Source organism: Heloderma suspectum, chromosome 11 (genome assembly GCF_057233095.1).
Source record: "Heloderma suspectum isolate Gila_16-S chromosome 11, 16-S_ref, whole genome shotgun sequence".
Classification (NCBI taxonomy): domain Eukaryota; kingdom Metazoa; phylum Chordata; class Lepidosauria; order Squamata; family Helodermatidae; genus Heloderma; species Heloderma suspectum.
In genome coordinates, this window is record NC_139468.1 from 18,510,482 (window position 1) to 18,529,268 (window position 18,787).

The following is an 18,787-nucleotide window of genomic DNA, read 5'->3' on the forward strand; positions in this document are numbered from 1 at the left end:
TGCCAGCAAGGTTATGCTCAAAATCCTACAAGCTAGGCTTCAGCAGTATGCGAACCGAGAACTACCGGAAGTCCAAGCTGGGTTCTGAAGAGGCAGAGGAACTAGAGATCAAATCACCAACATTCGCTGGATCATGGAGAAAGCAAGAGAATTCCAGAAAAGCGTCTATTTCTGCTTCATTGACTACACTAAAGCCTTTGATTGTGTGGATCACAACAAACTGTGGCAAATTCTGAAAGAGATGGGAGTACCAGACCACCTTACCTGTCTCCTGAGAAACCTGTACGAGGGTCAAGAAGCAACAGTAAGAACCGGACATGGAACAAGCGATTGGTTCAAAATTGGAAAAGGAGTACGACAAGGCTGCATATTGTCACCCTGCTTATTTAATTTATATGCAGAGTACATCATGAGAAACACCGGGTTGGATGAATCACAGGTCGGAATTAAGATTGCCGGGAGAATTATCAACAACTGCGTCAGATACGCAGACGATACCACCCTAATGGCAGAAAGCGAAGAGGATCTAAACAGCCTCTTGAAAGTGGAGAGAGCAAAACCTGGTTTGAAACTCAAAATTAAGAAAACGAAGATCATGGCATCTGGCCCCATCACTTCCTGCCATATAGAAGGGGAAGAAATGGAAGCAGTGACAGATTTTATTTTCTTGGGCTCAAAGATCACCACAGACGGTGACTGTAGCCATGAATTTAAAAGACGCTTGCTCCTTGGGAGGAAAGCTATGGCAAACCTAGACAGCATAGTCAGAAGCAGAGACATCCCCTTGCCGACAAAGGTCCGTCTAATCAAAGCTATGGTTTTCCCAGTAGTAATGTATGGCTGTGAGAGCTGGACTATAAGGAAGGCTGAGCACCGAAGAATTGATGCTTTCGAACTGTGGTGCTGGAGAAGACTCTTACGAGTCCCTGGACTGCAAGGAGGTCAAACCAGTCCATCCTAAAGGAAATCAACCCTGAGTGCTCATTGGAAGGACAGATACTGAAGCTGAAGCTCCAATATTTTGGCCACCTAATGCGAAGAGAAAAGTCCCTGGAAAAGTCCCTGATGCTGGGAAAGATTGAAGGCAAAAGGAGAAGTGGACGGCAGAGGATGAGATGGCTAGATAGCATCACCGATGCAAAAAATAGGAACTTAAGTACACTCCGGGAGAGAGCGCAGGAGAGGAAGGCCTGGCGTGCTGTGGTCCATCATTTCTCATGATGTACTCTGCATATAAGTTAAATAAGCAGGGTGACAATATGCAGCCTTGTCGTACTCCTTTCCCAATTTTGAACCAATCGGTTGTTCCATGTCTGGTTCTTACTGTTGCTTCTTGACCCTCATACAGGTTTCTCAGGAGACAGGTAAGGTGGTCTGGTACTCCCATCACTTTAAGAATTTGCCACAGTTTGTTGTGATCCACACAATCAAAGGCTTTAGCGTAGTCAATGAAGCAGAAATAGACATTTTTCTGGAATTCTCTTGCTTTCTCCATGATCCAGCGAACGTTGGCGATTTGATCTCTAGTTCCCCTGCCTCTTCGAAACCCAGCTTGTACTTCCGGTAGTTCTCGGTTCGCATACTGCTGAAGCCTAGCTTGTAGGATTTTGAGCATCACCTTGCTGGCATGTGAAATGAGCGCAATTGTGCGGTAGTTTGAACAATCTTTGGCGTTGCCCTTCTTTGGAATTGGAATGTAAACTGACCTTTTCCAGTCTTGTGGCCACTGTTGAGTGTTCCAGATTTGTTGGCATATTGAATGCAGCACTTTAACAGCATCATCTTTTAGGATTTTAAATAGCTCAGCTGGGTGACTGTCATCTCCGCTAGCTTTGTTGTTACTAATGCTTCCTAAGGCCCACTTGACTTCACTCTCGAGGATGTCCGGCTCAAGTTCAGTGACCGCACTATCATGGCTATCAGGGACATTCAGATCTTTCCTGTATAGTTCTTCTGTGTATTCTTGCCACCTCTTCTTAATCTCATCTGCTTCTGTTAGGTCCCTGCCTTCTTTGTCCTTTATCATGCCCGTCTTTGCACAAAATGTACCCTTGAGATCTCCAATTTTCTTGAAGAGATCTCTAGTCTTTCCCATTCTGTTGTTTTCCTCGATTTCTTTGCATTGTTCATTTAAGAAGGCCTTCTTGTCTCTCCTTGCTATTCTCTGGAACTCTGCATTCAGTTGGGTATATCTTCCCCTTTCTCCCTTGCTTTTCGCTTCCCTTCTTTCGTGAGCTACTTGTAAAGCCTCATCAGACAGCCACTTGGCTTTCTTGCATTTCTTTTTCTTTGGGACGGATTTTGTTGCTGCCTCCTGAACAATGTTACGGACCTCCGTCCATAGTTCCTCAGGCACTCTGTCTATCAGGTCTAATCCCTGAAATCTATTCCTCACCTCCACTGTATATTCATCAGGGATATGATTTAGGTCATACCTGAACGGTTTAGTGGTTTTCCCGACGTTCTTCAATTTAAGCCGAAATTTTGCAAGAAGCAGCTCATGATCTGAGCCACAGTCAGCTCCAGGTCTTGTTTTTACTGACTGTATGGAGCTTCTCCATCTTTGGCTGCAAAGGACATAATCAATCTGATTTCGATATTGACCATCTGGTGACGTCCATGTGTAGAGTCGCCTCTTGTGCTGTTGGAAAAGAGTGTTTGCTATGATCAGCATGTTCTCTTGGCAAAACTCTATTAGCTTTTGTCCTGCTTCATTTTGTACACCAAGGCCATGCCTGCCTGTTATCCCGGTGATTTCTTGACTTCCTACTTTAGCATTCCAATCCCCTATGATGAAGAGGACATCTTTTTTTGGTGTTAGTTCTAGAAGGTGTTGTAGGTCTTCATAGAACCGATCAACCTCAGCTTCTTCGGCCTCAGTGGTTGGGGCATAGACTTGAATTACTGTGATGTTGAATGGTTTGCCTTGGATTCGTACTGAGATCATTCTATCATTTTTAAGATTGTACCCCAGTACTGCTTTTCCCACCCTTTTGTTGACTATGAGTGCTACTCCATTTCTTCTAAGGGATTCTTGCCCACAGTAGTAGATATGATGGTCACCTGAATTAAATTCGCCCATGCCTGTCCATTTGAGTTCGCTGATTCCCAAGATGTCGATGTTCAATCTTGCCATCTCCTGTTTGACCACCTCCAGCTTACCTTGATTCATTGATCTGACATTCCAGGTTCCTAAACAATATTGTTCTTTACAGCATCGGATTTTCTTTTCACCACCAGACACATCCACAGCTGAGTGTCCTTTCGGGTTTGGCCCAGCCGCTTCACTCTTTCTGGCGCTACTTGGAAATACCCTCTGCTCTTCCCCAGTAGCATATTGGACACCTTCCGACCTGAGGGGCTCATCTTCCGGCGTCATCTCTTTTAGCCTTGTGATACGTTCCATGGGGTTTTCTTGGCAAGAATACTGGAGTGGGTTGCCATTTCCTTCTCCAGTGGACCACATTTTGTCAGAACTCTCTGCCATGACCTGTCCGTCTTGGGTGGCCCTGCACGGCATAGCTTATGGCTTCACTGAGTTACGCAAGCCCCTTCGCCACAACAAGGCAGTGAGCCATGATGGATCAGACCAAAGACCATCCAGCATTCTGTTCCCAAACTGGTCAACCAGATGGCTATGAGAAACCCACAAACAGGACATGAGGACAACAGCATCTTCCCATTCGTGTTCTCCAGCAACTGGCTTTTAGAGGCAGACTGCCTCTGATGCTGGAGGTATCATAACCATTATGACTAGTAGTCATTAACAGTCATATCCTCCAAGAATTTGACTAATATCCTTTTAAAGCTCTCCAATTAAAGTCATCTGATTTGTTTTTAATCAGTTGTTTAATCAACCAGGAACACCTTTTTGTAGTAGATCAAAAAATTTTTAATTGATTGATCCAGGGATCTTGAATTCTGGGGGATTGGTGGGCACATTTGGAATGTTGAGAGCATCATGAGTGCTGACACAAAATGCCTGCCATGGTGGGCATGGCCAGTCACAAAACACTCATTTCCCAGAAGGCAAACTACAAAAAAGTAACTTGCCCAAGAACAAGGCAGAGGTGGTCTAAGCTCCAAAACACAAAGCCACTCTGTTGCACCCAAATAAAGATGGTGCTGGAGGGCAGCACCTCCCAGTTTAAAATATTTTTAAATCTTAAGAAATAAAATTAAAATCAGCAGGAGCAGGGAACCTGGTGGGCACCAAGAGAGGTGTCTGCGGGCACATTGGTTCCCACAGGCAGCACGTTGGAGATCCCAGGGTTACTCTAGCCTTGACTAAATACTGTGACAGTGATGTTAAATAATAACAATAAATTAGTAGGGCTGTCAAATATCATATAACCATTGGCCAGAGAATCAAAGTATGGACACCACAGCTGACCTGAGGGGGAGCAGGAAATGGTGTCATCCCCTGTCCATATTCCAAAGGCAAGGAGCATAATTACTGAAGGCGCTCACCGTTATTTTGGCACCCGAGGCAGAAAATCTCACAAGTGCCAGAGAGGAACGCTTGTAGAAGTTAAAAATACAACACTACAAAATTCAATAGCCAGGTGTTTGCTGCTCTTTCATGACACCCCAAATCAGCCACCTGTGGCTGCCTCTTCACTCTGTCTAATGGCAGCGACGGTCCTGGGAGGTTCAGTCACCATGCTCCCTCCCCCCCAGGCCCACCTGCTCAGTGCGCTCCCTCCCCCCACCGGCCCACCTGCTCAGTGCGCTCCCTCCCCCCACCGGCCCACCTGCTCAGTGAGCTCCCTCCCCCCCCCTGGGCCCACCTGCTCAGTGCGCTCCCCCCCCCCGGGCCCACCTGCTCAGTGCGCTCCCTCCCCCCCCCGGGCCCACCTGCTCAGTGCGCTCCCTCCCCCCCCGGGCCCACCTGCTCAGTGCGCTCCCTCCCCCCCCGGGCCCACCTGCTCAGTGCGCTCCCTCCCCCCCCCCCGGGCCCACCTGCTCAGTGCGCTCCCTCCCCCCCCGGGCCCACCTGCTCAGTGCGCTCACCCCCCCCGGGCCCACCTGCTCAGTACTCTCCCTCCCCCCCCCCGGGCCCACCTGCTCAGTGCGCTCCCCCCCCCCCGGGCCCTCGTGTCCAGTGCGCTCCCCCCCCCGGGCCCACCTGCTCAGTGCGCTCCCCCCCGGCCCTCGTGTCCAGTGCGCTCCCCCCCGGCCCTCGTGTCCAGTGCGCTCCCTCCCTCCCCCCCAGCCCTCGTGTCCAGTGCGCTCCCCCCTCCCCCCCCGGGCCTCGTGTCCAGTGCGCTCCCTCCTCCCCCCCGGGCCTCGTGTCCAGTGCGCTCCCTCCCCCCCCCGGCCTCGTGTCCAGTGCGCTCCCTCCCTCCCCCCCCCGGGCCTCGTGTCCAGTGCGCTCCCTCCCTCCCCCCCCCCGGGCCTCGTGTCCAGTGCGCTCCCTCCCTCCCCCCCCCCCGGGCCTCGTGTCCAGTGCGCTCCCTCCCTCCCCCCCCCCGGGCCTCGTGTCCAGTGCGCTCCCTCCCTCCCCCCCCCCGGGCCTCGTGTCCAGTGCGCTCCCTCCCTCCCCCCCCCGGGCCTCGTGTCCAGTGCGCTCCCCCCTCCCCCCCCCGGGCCTCGTGTCCAGTGCGCTCCCTCCCTCCCCCCCCCGGGCCTCGTGTCCAGTGCGCTCCCTCCCTCTTCCCCGGGCCCTCGTGCCCAGCGCGCTCCCTCCCTCCCCCCACGGGCCCTCGTGCCCAGCGCGCTCCCTCCCTCCCCCCACGGGCCCTCGTGCCCAGCGCGCTCCCTCCCTCCCCCCCCGGGCCCTCGTGCCCAGCGCGCTCCCTCCCCCCCCCCGGGCCCTCGTGCCCAGTGCGCTCCCTCCACGCTAGGGACATTTGCTCAAAAGTCCCAATGGGCCGAACGGGGACTTGCCCGCGCAAACGCGCCCGGGCTCGCGAGCGCCACTCCATGGGGCGGGAGGCCTTAGTCCCGAGGCAGCCCCTGCTGTCGGGGCGGCCCGGCAGCCTTCCCCAGGGGCCGGGGGCTCCGCCTGCCGCCCCGCCGCCCCGCTCTCGGCCGGGAAGAGGCGGGCGGCGGCGCCGCTCCTCCCCCGTCCCCAGAGCGCGAGGAGGAGGAGCCGCTCGCCGAAGCCGGCCGGACACGTGGGCAGCCGCGGGGCGGGGGCGGCTTCTTAGGCAGCGGCAGGCGCCGGCGCGGGGCCCAGCGGAGCCAGCCCGCCCCACGCTCCCACCCGTTGCAGCGGCGGCGGCGAGGCAGCGACAGGGGCCGCCATGCCGGGCGCGCTGCGAGAGGAGACGGCGCAGCTGCTGGCCGACTACTTGCAGCACCGGCTCGGCGGCGCGGCGCCGCCCCCCAGCCGCGCGGCGGAGACGCTGCGGCGGGTGGCCGACGAGCTGGAGAGCCGCGAGCGCGCGTTCTTCCGCGACGCCTGCAGCCCGGCGGCCCTGATGGAGCTGGGCGAGCCGGCCGCCCTGCTGGGCCGGGTGGCGGCGCAGATGGAGGCGGAAGGCGGCCTCAACTGGGGCCGGGTGGTGGCGCTGGTCGTGTTCGCGGGGACCCTGGCGGCGGCGCTGGCCGAGCGGGGGGACCGCGGCGCGACGGGCGCGCTGGCCGAGGCGCTGGCCGCCTACCTGGCCGGGGAGAAGCGCGAGTGGCTGGAGGCGCACGGCGGCTGGGTAAGAGGCCGGCGAGGCCGGGCGCGGCCCTTCCCCTCCCCGCCCCTCCCTTCCCCTCCCCTCCCCGCCTCGCCTTCGCGCGCCCGGCTCCCGCTGCCCGGCCGCGGACCCCGCCAGGCCCTTTCTCTCCTCGACCAGCGATGGCTGCGCTTCCGTCGCGGGCGCAGCCCCGCGCTGCCTCCCCCGCCCCGGTGCCCCTGCCGCGCTCCCGCGGGCGGCCGCCGCTCGCACGGCGGGCTGCGTCCTGGCGCCTCTCCCTTTTCCTGAGCTTTGGGGGCGGCGGCGGGTGGGAAGAGCGGGGGGGGGGCGCCTTATTGTGCAGTGGCGAACTCTCCCGGCGCGCTCCCCGCCTTTCCCCGCGCGCGGCCAGCTCCGATTCCAGCAAGCCTCTTCCGCGGCCTCTTTCTTTCCTCCCCCCCCCCCGGTCTTGGATGCCGCTTCCTCGCGGCGGATGACCTTGGCCAAAAGACGCCTCTCCGGCCGAACTTCTCGCCCCTGCCGTTCAACATCCATGCCATCTCCCCTCCCCCGAATGAGGCTTCAGCGCGAATCCTTTTTCGGGCCCGGCAAGCCCCCATCTCTTGGACCTCCCCGCCCCGTAGCCCCGCTGTAGACCGCGAGGGGAGAAGCAAGCAGGGCAAGGAAGCGGGCGGGCGGGAGGCCTCCTCGTCACATCAGGGAGGCCTGGATGTTTTTTCCCATATAAGGGAAGCAAAAGACTGTGACAAACCGTGAGAAGTTGCCTTAGAGAGAGCTTTGATTGGAGTCTGCCCCCTTCTCCCCCCCGCTTCCATCTCCCTCTTTCCCTCCATGTTATGGGCTTGGCCCCTTGAAATTATGCTGGCTGGTGCATCTTGGGTCTTCCCACGGCCAAACTGCATTGCTCAAAAAGCGTCGTCCTGTATGGGAAGGCTTGGGCGGCTGTGCTGTTGGGGTAACTAACTGCTGACGCATCCTGGCTGTTGCCTGGGCTGGAAGTGCCCAGCTTCTGCCCTTGAGATCAGTTGCGCAAACAAATACATCGGCTTGACCCTAACAACATTGGCTGGGAAAGGAGCTGGGTGGCAGAAGGCAAGGAAGTGCCTTGTACCACCCAGTGTGGTGTAGTGGTTGGGCTGGGGCTGGGGAGTTCTGATCTCTGGTTGCCATTCGGCCATGAAGCTCACTGGGCCAGTCACTGACGCTCGCCTAACCTGCCTGTCGGGGTTGTTGTGAGCTTAAAATGGAGAAGAGGCGGAGGACAGTGTAAGCCACCTTGGGTTCCGTAGAGGGGGGAAAAAGCAACACGTAAATGCAATCATTAATAAAGTAGAGAAGCCTGACTGAAGAAGGGTCAAAAATTAAGGTGCCCTGCAAATGCCCCCTGAGCCCTCTGGGTGCTGGCCTGTGGATTTTCCTCAGGCCTGCAACAAGAAGCACGTGACGCTCGCCTTTTTAAAAAAAATCCAGAACCCGATTCCAAGAGAGGCAAGCAAAATGTACATAGATGCATGGAATTCAGGAAACCATGGATTTGCTCTGTAGATAGCATAGGTCCTTAGGCATCTAGCTAGTTTCGCTGCTAACTCCTTGTGATCTAACTGTGAAAGGCTTAACTTGCTGGAAAAACTCTGGCACAAGCCCAGTTGTGTGGAGCCCTAGTTAAGGTAACTCTCGCTCCATTGCCCCCAGTGACAAGGTCCAGAGCTTGTGTTGGTGGAGTATTATAATCTGTATCGCTTATGTGCTGTTGGTGCAGATGCCTCTCCCCCAACTACATTCCCCTCTAAGTGGGAATGACAGGATGCAGGACAGCTGAGTTGTCCAGATGCTGTCCTGCAGATGTGACTTGGTGCACCAAATGCGATGATCTCACCTACCTGCACTGCAGAGGGATTGTGTGGATTGTTGGCTTGCATAGACATCAGGTGCGTGCTCTGTATGATACCTCCTCTTGTTGGGTGATCAGCTATTCAGAGCAGTCGGCCCTAAAAATGTAACTTCAAAGACACAGGAACTCCAGCTTGGCTACCAGTTCTAACAGAGGCAGGTGCAACGCAGCTGTCCTCGTTCCCAGTCCTTGAGGAAGGGGAGGTGCTCTGTTAATTCAGATGAACTTGCCCAAGGAAAGCAAGAATCCACCATGGAATAGGACGGCAACTATGCAGGTGTAATAACCCCAAGACCTCAGTAGCCTGCGTCACGGGAAATGTGTGTGCACACGTGTGCTGAGTCAGATGATGGAAAGCTGTGGGCTCCTAGCCTTGGATCTTGTGGAGCATTGAGCAAAGGACTGCTATTCTCTTGCTCAAAGGATGCATGCATTTCATAACCAGGGGTGAGACCCTTGGCATTATGGTTGGATGCAAGGGCGATCCCGTGTCTTGGCCTAAATGGTGTTCAAAGAAAAGGGTAAAGGAAGGTATCATGTCGTTTTGCAGAGGCAGTGTGTTTATAGCTTGGGTGGTGAATGTGTCATCCCTCATCCTCCTTCACCTTTCATTGATTATGCTGGCTTAGGGCTGATGGGAGTTGCAGTCCAGCAAGGGCAGTCCAGTGTTCCCCACCACTGACCTCTTAGGCTTCCTGGATGCCTTGAGGCAGCGGCAGCTGGCAAATGTCTAAATGCCTCTTCTCCTTCATCCTGACGCAGCTGGAAAGTATGCCCCTTGAAGAGTGGGCTAGAAAGTGTGACTGGGTCTCCCTAGGTAGCTTCTTGTTTGTTCCCAATGGACTTGATTTAATAGGGAAATGAAATTGTGTCCTTTGGCAGCCTTGGGCTCTTCAGAATGGGGGGTCCTTCAGACTTCCTCCTGTGGTACTGATAGGAATCTCATTGTTCTGTCCAAACCTTGACCAATGAAAGAGCAGTCCAGCTGATCTTCTTTATAGATGGGAGAAGGTCCTCTCCAGGGCACCCTTCTCCAGCCTGGTACCCTCCAGATGTGTTGGGCCGCAAGTTGAAGTCCAACACATCTGGGGGGCACCAGGTTGGGGAAGGCTGCTCTGAGGGATCCGGGGCTCTTGCCGTTTGGGGTTTTAAACATCAAAGCCAGCACCTTGAATTTGACAGGGAAGCAAACGGGGAACCAATGGAGATGGCAGAGAATAGATGTTATGAGGTCTGCCATCAGCCCTGCACTTGAGCTGCATTTTGGACCAACTGAAGCTGTAGAGATGGTGTCAAGGTCAGACCCATGTAAAGCACCATAAGGTGGGCCCAGTGAGGGCCCAACTTGGCACAAAGTTGGAAGTGGCCTTTCAGCCCTTTCAAACCAGGTGCCTGCTGGTTTTGAAAGGACTGAGGCAGATGAGACAATATGAAGTAAGTATGCTGAAGGTATGTTGTTTCAGGGGATTTAGATTGCAGTCCTAGACATAAACTTACCTGGGAGTAAGTCTCATTGAATAAAATGGGGCTTACTTCCAAGGAGACATGCATAGGATTGCAAGGTTAACGAAGGAAGCAATAACTCCAGAGTACACAAAGTACTTTGTAATTTATTGCTAAGTATGGAATGCTTTACATAAATACACCAGCCAATAACAACAAACTAGGAATGATGATTTGGGGCTAGTCTGTGCAGGACTACAGGTGTTGTGCATGAAGCCGGAAAGGATATATGGTACAAAACTACGCTTATCGGATTTCACTTTTAAATAAGTCTTCAGGTTTCCTGTTCAGGAAGACGCCTTGGAAGCTTGGGGTTCCAGAGGTCCATGGCTGGAGGCCCCATGCTCTGTGAAGCTCCTTGTCCCCTCCCCATCACATAGAACAGCCTTCCCCAACCTAGTGCCTTCTAGATGTGTTGGACTGCAGCTCCCACAATTCCTAGGCAGCATGGGAATTGTGGGAGTTGCAGTCCAACACATCTGGAGGGCAGCAGGTTAGGGAAGGCTGGCTTAGAGGGCAACTGCATAGAGCTGGGAGGACTTAGATGTGGTTGTGAAGCTCTACCTGAGCTTGGCCTCCATCAACCAGCATGATGGCCAGGGTGAGATGATGGAGCCACTGCTGTCTGTCACTGGGCAGTGTTGGTGTGGCGGTTCTCCCATGCCACATCCTGCCTGCTTTATTGGGGCAGGGGAGTTCTTTTGAACTTCTAACACACACTGCCAAGCAGGTGTTGGAAGGTCCCGATGGTATGTACCTATGATCATGTGCCCTGAGTACCTTCTTCCCCGACACCTAAGCCGGCCTTCCCCCAACCTGGTGCTTTCCAGATGTGCTAGACTGCAACTCCCACTATTCCCAGTCATGCTAGTTAGGAATGATGGGTTGTGGTCCAACACATCTGGAGGGCACCAGGTTGGGAAAGGCTTTTCTAGCCTGCAGTCTTCCTTCTGGAGCCTAATGAAGCTGTGAAACATTGAAATACCTTGCTTGGAATACATCCCTCAAAGTGATCTGATGAAGTCATGAGCACTTCATGACTTCATGGTGGAACTGTGTGGCTTCCTCAGTAAAGCTCTTGTGTTTTTCTCCTGAGTGGTGAGGTTGGAGTAGGATTGGCTTGCGCATGTCATCTTTCTCTCATCAAGACTGTCGGCTGAACATGTGGCTATTAAAGCAGCGTATGGAAGCTCCTTTGGACTTCTGAGTTTCTGTTTCAGCCAAAATGACATTCTGCTGAGTCTCGGGGCAAGGCTGGTCAAAGTGTGAGGTGGAGCCATACACAATTGCTGGTGGAGGTACCAGCTTCTCTATGCCTCCTCATACCTATTTAATAGCAGAGTTTGCTGTCTTAGGCCCTGAGCTGACTTTCCCATTGATCTACCTGGATTGAAAGAGCTCTGCCAACAAATGCCTTTGTTTTGTCTTGAATATAGTCAGAGCTGGAGAGAATATTTCACATTCCTAAATGTTTGGAATCTTTCCAGACCTTGTTTGTATCTCATGAAGCTCAACCCATTTTTTTTCCTTGATAAGAGGCCTGTTCAGGAATCCCCAAATTAAAATAACTTTTTTGTTTGTTTGATAGCTCTGAGCAAAACCACCCTTTCTTTGGAATGTTAAGAATAATGGGACCCTTGCAAAAGGGCACAAAAGTGGCTGGAGGAGAAACACCCAGTGCTAATCTTGTCGGTCAGCAGCAAGAGAGGAATGGCTTTTCCTATTCTTCTGGTCCAAGCAAGGCACTCGCCGAAGGCTACAGAAACTTTTGTGTTAACTGTAAGGGTTTCTTTTCCCCTCCCACCCCAAGGTGGGAGCGGAAAAGAAAGTGTAGGGTTTCTTGTGTCTCTGAAGAATCTGGTACTTGCCATTGTTGAGTGGGTGCGGGTTTAAACCTCTGCCAGGAATGTGAATAATCAACTTCAAAGCAACTATTTCCCACAGTACTAAGGGTAAAGAATACATAGAAACCTGCATTCAATTCTCAGTTTTCAAACAGACTATTGGAGGGAAAGTAAGTCTATTCAAAAATGCCTCTTTGCTGGATGGGAACTCTGGCCGATCCTTCTGGCCGCATCTCTGTAATCATATTCTGCAGTCGACCAGTGCCCCAAAGCACCTACACAAAGAAGGCATGAAAGATTTTATTGGACAAAAGCTTATTTTCTAACCCATGAAAGGTGTAATAAGAGACTACTTCCCAGCTATACACAAGGATCTGTTTTGAAGCTGGCAAACTAGTCTGTAGCAGATTATCTTTAAGAACATAAGAAGAGCCCTGCTGGATCAGATCAAGCGTACATCTCCAGCATTCTGTTCCCACAGTGGCCAACCAGCTGCCTGTGGAAAACCCACAAGTAGGACATGAGTGCAACAGCACCTTCCTGCTCATGTTCCCAGCAACTGGTGTACATAGGCACACTGCCTCTAATACTGGAGGTGGCATGTAGCCATCAGGACTAGTAGCCATTGATAGCCTTGTCCTCGATGCATTTAAAAGGCTGCTGGTGCAGGAGCATTTAAAAGGCTGCTGGTGCAGGAGCATTTAAAAGGCTGCTGGTGCAGGAGCATTTAAAAGGCTGCTGGTGCAGGAGCATTTAAAAGGCTGCTGGTGCAGGAGCATTTAAAAGGCTGCTGGTGCAGGAGCATTTAAAAGGCTGCTGGTGCAGGAGCATTTAAAAGGCTGCTGGTGCAGGAGCATTTAAAAGGCTGCTGGTGCAGGAGCATTTAAAAGGCTGCTGGTGCAGGAGCATTTAAAAGGCTGCTGGTGCAGGAGCATTTAAAAGGCTGCTGGTGCAGGATACTTCCCCTACATGGGGATGGGAGGGAAACACATGCATTGTGTGTGAGTTGCATGTGTCTGGACGCCACTTTGCCCAGCTTTTTCCAACACATGGACATGTGGCTGTCATACTTGTGTGCCTTTTGCGGGTGTGTCCTTATCTGTGCTGTACCTGTAACCAAAACAATAGATAAATCATGTGAGGTATTCCAGAATCTTAAATGCCCTGATATATTTGAGTCCCTCTGGCATCATGTACATGGCAGTTCCGTAACTTTACCTCCCAGCTGCCAATAACACCCACGTTCCAGGAGACTGCAAGTGAATGCGATTGCCACTGGTGGCTACAGGAAGGCATAACTTCATGTGTGCACCTCATTTGGATGCTGGCTTCCATGGCAGACAATGGGACCCCAGTGTGCTTGCTGTATTATGACCCTTACGTGGAAGCAAGTCTCTTCAATCTTGGTGGCATGGAAGGTTAAGGTGCAAGTCCAGAGCCCTTCTGTTAAGTTGTCAGAACCTTGGTCCCACAAATTCATGCTGCAGTGCAAGACTAAAGATTGGAATTTAAATATTTGCAAATACAAAAGCATAAATCAGGCAACTTTTTTTACCACTGCTCACAGCAGGAAGAATTATTTATTTATTTAAAGTGTTTTTATACTGCCTTCCTATAAAAACCACCAAGGCGGTTTCAAAACAATTAAAACACATACACATTTAAACCTGCATCAAAGGGTTAAAGCAAGTGGGGTTTAAATACAATGGGTATAGGCTTGCTATCTCCCTTAATTTCATTTGGAGCTTGTGCTTTTCCTTTTTTAATTATAAAGCTCTTCTTTGCACTGCTGTGCTTTAAAATCATCCAACTGAGAACACGTCTGGTCAGTCTTGAACACCTCTTAACTGGATAGTATCCAGTCCGATGGGGGGGGGGGGCGCGAGACTTCTATATTTCAGTCCAGATCTTATAATCTTGGATATTTATATATTCTGCTTTGGAATAGTGCAACATTCAGTCAAATCACTCTGGAAGGTGACTGGCCTAATTCTGTCCCCTCCATAGAAGAATGAGGATCTGACTTGTCTTCTGTAGGCAACCCACCTGAATGCTAATCGCTATGTAGCAGCTGCTCGTGAAAAGTGTAAACTGGCATTCATTGTAAAATGCAGCCATTGTTTGTGCAAATTAAAGTGTAAAGAACAAAGTTCCGGAAGAAATTAAGAGCATAACTCATTTACATAGACATCTGCCAAATAGGAGTTCAAACCTAGCCATCTGGAGTCATATTACTGCCATTCTTGATTATTCAGAATAAACATCTGAGCGTACAGCTGCCAGTTCCTTTCTTGCATAGGTCAACTCTGAATTGAGTGGCTCAAAGGCCTAAGGAGCATATACATGCAGAACAATGATAATTGGGTGGACGGGATACAGGCTTCCATTCTCAAGTGGAATATCTGATTTTCAGCGCTGCGTTAATCTACTTCTGTAGCTGATGGGGCAGCCATCTAATACATACTTGCAAAGTCCACACCTTATTTCCTAGGTAAAAATAAGAGGCATAGCTGCTGTTTGTTCACATTCAGTTTGCAGGTGTACCCAAGATCACTTCCTAGTTCCGCTTAATTTTGTGCTGTACTAAATTGCATGAATGACTTAATGTTTAATACACTATGTCTCTTAACTACATTGGGCAGTGTCAGACTTGACTTTGGTCCAAATCCCCACCCGCTTGGTTACTTGCCAGATCACCTTGGGGGAAAACACCACTTTCTCGGCAGCTTTTAGTTCCCCTTGGAACTTACGGCTGATTTCCATTGCTAGAAAATCACTTGCTTAATTTAATATCTGCTTCTGCTTTAGTGTCTTGTTTGAACCAATGCAGCAGGAATGGGAACCTCTTTCACCCATGGGTCAAATTAAATTTCAGAGAAGCTCTTGGCGCCTGCATTCCAGTGGTGGGTGGGTCTAAACATACAAAAAGTACCAGCATATTGTAGTTTAACATTCTTACTGTCAGGAACTAAGCTTTAGGAGAGGCATTTCAACCTTTTGGAATGAAGAAAAAACTGCACAAAAGCCAGGAAACTAGCAAATGATGGGCATTTGGAGAAAAGGAGGTGGAGCCGGAGAGAACAGCATGGGGTGAGGACAAGGGAGCTTAGCCAACTGGGAACCCCGGGTGGGCCAGATTTCGCACACAGGCCTGGGGTTCCCCATCCCTCCTATACAGAGTCCGGTGGGTATAGAATAGCCCCTAGTGTAACCTGAGTCTTAGCTTTTACCCCCAAGCAGTCAACCTTGCTCACACACCCAGACCAGGGCAAATCAGTTAAAGGGATTTATTTAGGAAGTATCATAGAATCATAGTGTTGGAATGAGCCTACAAGACCATCGAGTCCAACCCCCTGCTCAGCACAGGAAGCCTGATTCCCAGGCGGTCCCCCATCCAAGTACTAACCAGGGCTGACCCTGCTTAGCTTCTGAGATCAGATGAGATCGAGCGCAATCAACTTAATACAGTCTGCACCACTGCCATGAGTGTTGAATTCCTTTAATAGATTTGTCTTCTTCCTCTTCCATGGGTGGAACTTGCACTTACAATTGTCAATTGTCTATCATGTTAAAAAAAAGAAAAGAAAAAAAAGAAAGTATTTTTCAACAGCGGCTAACTACCAAATAGGTTTGACTCAAAATCTTGCTCTTTTTCCCCCCCCTAGGATGGCTTCTATCACTTCTTCAATAAGCATGGCTCTGATGCAGCTGACCAGAACAGCACCATAAGCAATGCTGTCATGGCTGCTGCAGGATTCGGTCTGGCAGGATTGGCTTTCCTCTTGGCTGTGCGATAAGACGCCCATCGGTGGACTTGACTCTAAGTGGGGTGGGTGCTCTCTACTAAAACTGCCAACGTACCAGTGAAGAGTCCATTCTATATTTCTATGATGGTTGGAAGACAGAAGCAAATATATATATATTTTTAACTTGAGCTGGAGTAGAACACTTAAAGCACATCCCATTCCGGCAGTACACATGGAAACAAATGCTGATTAATACTTATTCTGAGATTGGACATCTTATGGATCTTGGTGTGAGAGCTATAACTGTCACAGACGGTTTGTTCCGGTAACTGCTGGGTGCTGAATGTTATGCTAAATGTTAATGGTGGGCTTGCAATGGAACCCAAATGAAGACAAGTTTGGATTTCTTCTGTGTGTGTGTGTGTGTGTGTGTGTGTGTGTATGGTGATGGGGGGAGGGGGGGAGGGAAATGTTGCCTTGTGAAATGTGAGCCAGTATTAACAAGAATGAAGAGCTTAACTCCCTCCACCTGTGGTGCAATGCAAACAGTCCTAAAGCCACTCATCAGTCTATAGCTGCAAGAACCATATTGCACAGAGCACTATACCTTACATGTTTTTGTTATAATGACATTAGTATAAGTTACACTACAAGTAGGTGACGAGAATGTTGATACCAAAACAGTAAAGGCTGCAGAACCAGTTCTTAACAAGTGAGTTTAACTATTGAAAAACCTTTTAAAAATTGGTATATTTGGAAGTCCATTGAAGGCTGGGATTTCTGTGGATTTCCTGTCAAATCCAGAAACTCCGTATAACTTAATATATTTTTGAAGTATTTATCATTGTATAATACTGGTAGCTGGTTAACATCTATTTTTGTTAAATTCCATTTTTTTTAAAAAAGGCTCTCAAATTGCTTTCTTGGCTGTACCTGTCCCATACCTTGTTTAACAGTTCTAGTTTTGGTATCTGCTATACCGTGTATTGTAAAAAATTGTCTTCAGAAGTGTTCAATGTCCTTTCCTTTCGCTTGTACAGTTTTAATATGTGAATAAACATAACTGAATATTTTTATTTTAAATGAGCATGCATTCTTGGCTTGATTGGACTTTCCCTGGAATTTTTAAAGAGGTCCAAGGAATATCTTGCTTCTTTTGGCAAATACATGCTTGTAGAGGGCGCCTTCTGGGGAAAAGAACTCCACACCATTTGTGCCATTCTTGATTTGTTTGCTGTAGGTGGAGTAGATGCTATCATTTTAACTTTCATGTTTCTGCAGGCAGCAAACTTGAGTTAGTCTGACACCACCCTCATGAGTGCACGGCAGACTCTTCTGACAAGCTTGATTGCTGCTTACAGAACATGAGTTCGTTACCGCTCCAGTACATGTTTTTCCAAAAGACCACATGCAATTGTGTACCTGGTGGTACCTAGCCATGTGACCAGCACCATGTTTAGAGGCGCAATCCTATGCATGTTTAGACAGAAAAACGTCCTACAGCTCCCAGAATTCCCAAAGCCAGCATGGCAGGCTAGGGAATTCTGGGAGTTGGAGGACTTTTTTCTGTCTAAACATGCATAGGATTGCACCCTAAATGCTTTATCTTTTTGGCTAAGGGGTGAGGGGATTGTCCAACTTGGTAGATGAGGTACATATTTAGGAAGGAGCTTATTTACACTGGTGCTACAGTCCTACAAGAGCAAGAAGATGCATGTACAGAACAGTTGGCAGGACATAACTTGGAGGCCACCTCTCTTTCTGTACAGGGGGATGTCGTTTCCCTGCTCTGCTCCCTTCTTTATCAGTTTGCTTTGCAGCAGATCGAAGGGAAGACCTAGGTTATGTGAGGGAGGGCGCAATCCTATTGGGATAGGCAGCCGCCTCCAAACTCGGGGATCTCCACACTTCAGCCACCCTGCATTCATGGGATGTCGGAGCAGGCGGGGGGGCAGAAGCTGGGCAAGGCATAGGAAGCGTTGGAAAGGCACTTCCGCCCGCCCCGCCCCCAGGAACACCCCGTTTTCACGGTTCTTACAAGCGTGGGGCTCTACGAAGCAGTGCAGTAGAGGGTGGAGGTCAGATCTCAGTGAACCGACTTTGTTGCGTGGGCTCCGGGGCCGGTTCCTGGGAACCAGCCTATCCTGTGGCGGTCTAGCCACTGACTGGCAGCCGTAGGGTTGTGCTTTAAGAGAAGTAAGACTGGCATTAAGTTCTGCTGCTCTGAAGATGGAGCACAGGGGTGGACAACATGCAGAACTGGTGGGAGTTTGGCAAGAGCATCTCGAGCTGCCCCTCCCTAGAGTCAGGCATGACCTTCTGGGTTGCGACATAACCGTGTGCATGGAGGGGTGAGGACTGGCACTAGACAGCCAAGAAGATGCTGTCCAGAGATGCCTGACCATCGGTAATGATCATCATATTAACAATTTATGTAGCACTTCTGCGAGTTCAAAGCACTTCACCTTCATTGCATTGCAGTTCTTACAACCCTGCAAGGTAGGTTAGCATTAGCCTTCTATTGCAGACCAGAGACAAGCCACTGTTCCTTGCTTTTGACCTGTTATGGTCACTTCATGCCATCGTGGAACAGGTGAAATTTGAGCTAGGGTGTTCCTGATTCACAGCTTGGCCCCCTCTGCGCCAGCTCTCAAAGTAGAAACTCCAAATACACTTAGCTGCACCTGCTGTTTTCCTGGGTGTGTGTTTGTGCTTTTGAGGGGTTGTAGCCTAGGACCCTCCTGTCTCTGACCAGAGCTGAATTTATCTTCACTCACTGATGACCAGCAGTTACCTATACTTCAAGACAGCATAACCTTGCCTGGGTTCAAATTGCAGTGCTATAAAGAGGCATGCAACTTTAAACAACGTTGTCTAAAAAGTTTCCTCTGCCTCTCTGAGACCCTTTTACCTTTTAATATCAAAATAATAAAAATTTATCTGGTTGCAATACTTCATAAAATGAGACATTTCCCCCTTTCCTTGAAATAAGTTTACACATTTGTTTTGCGACTGTTAATGTGTTCCACACCCTTAACGAAGGTGTAATAGCATATTTGTTTATTCATCACCTATTTTGTTAATCTTTAATGCAATACAAAAGCTTGTGGATAGCAATCCTGGGTTAACCTTATACTGGCCCATTATAGTTACCAGTTTTGAGTTAAGGGG

At 50.3% G+C, this 18,787-nt stretch overlaps 1 protein-coding gene across 1 annotated transcript; it reads left to right on the plus strand.

The window, feature by feature from the left end:
* Positions 1–6,131: 6,131 nt before the first annotated feature.
* On the plus strand, positions 6,132–16,708 carry BCL2L10 (BCL2 like 10). The gene is made up of 2 exons (XM_084817075.1): positions 6,132–6,653; positions 15,536–16,708. Exons 1-2 carry the CDS (start codon positions 6,249–6,251, stop codon positions 15,665–15,667), a joined length of 537 nt encoding a protein of 178 aa, XP_084673201.1. The 5' UTR covers positions 6,132–6,248; the 3' UTR covers positions 15,668–16,708.
* Positions 16,709–18,787: the final 2,079 nt, after the last annotated feature.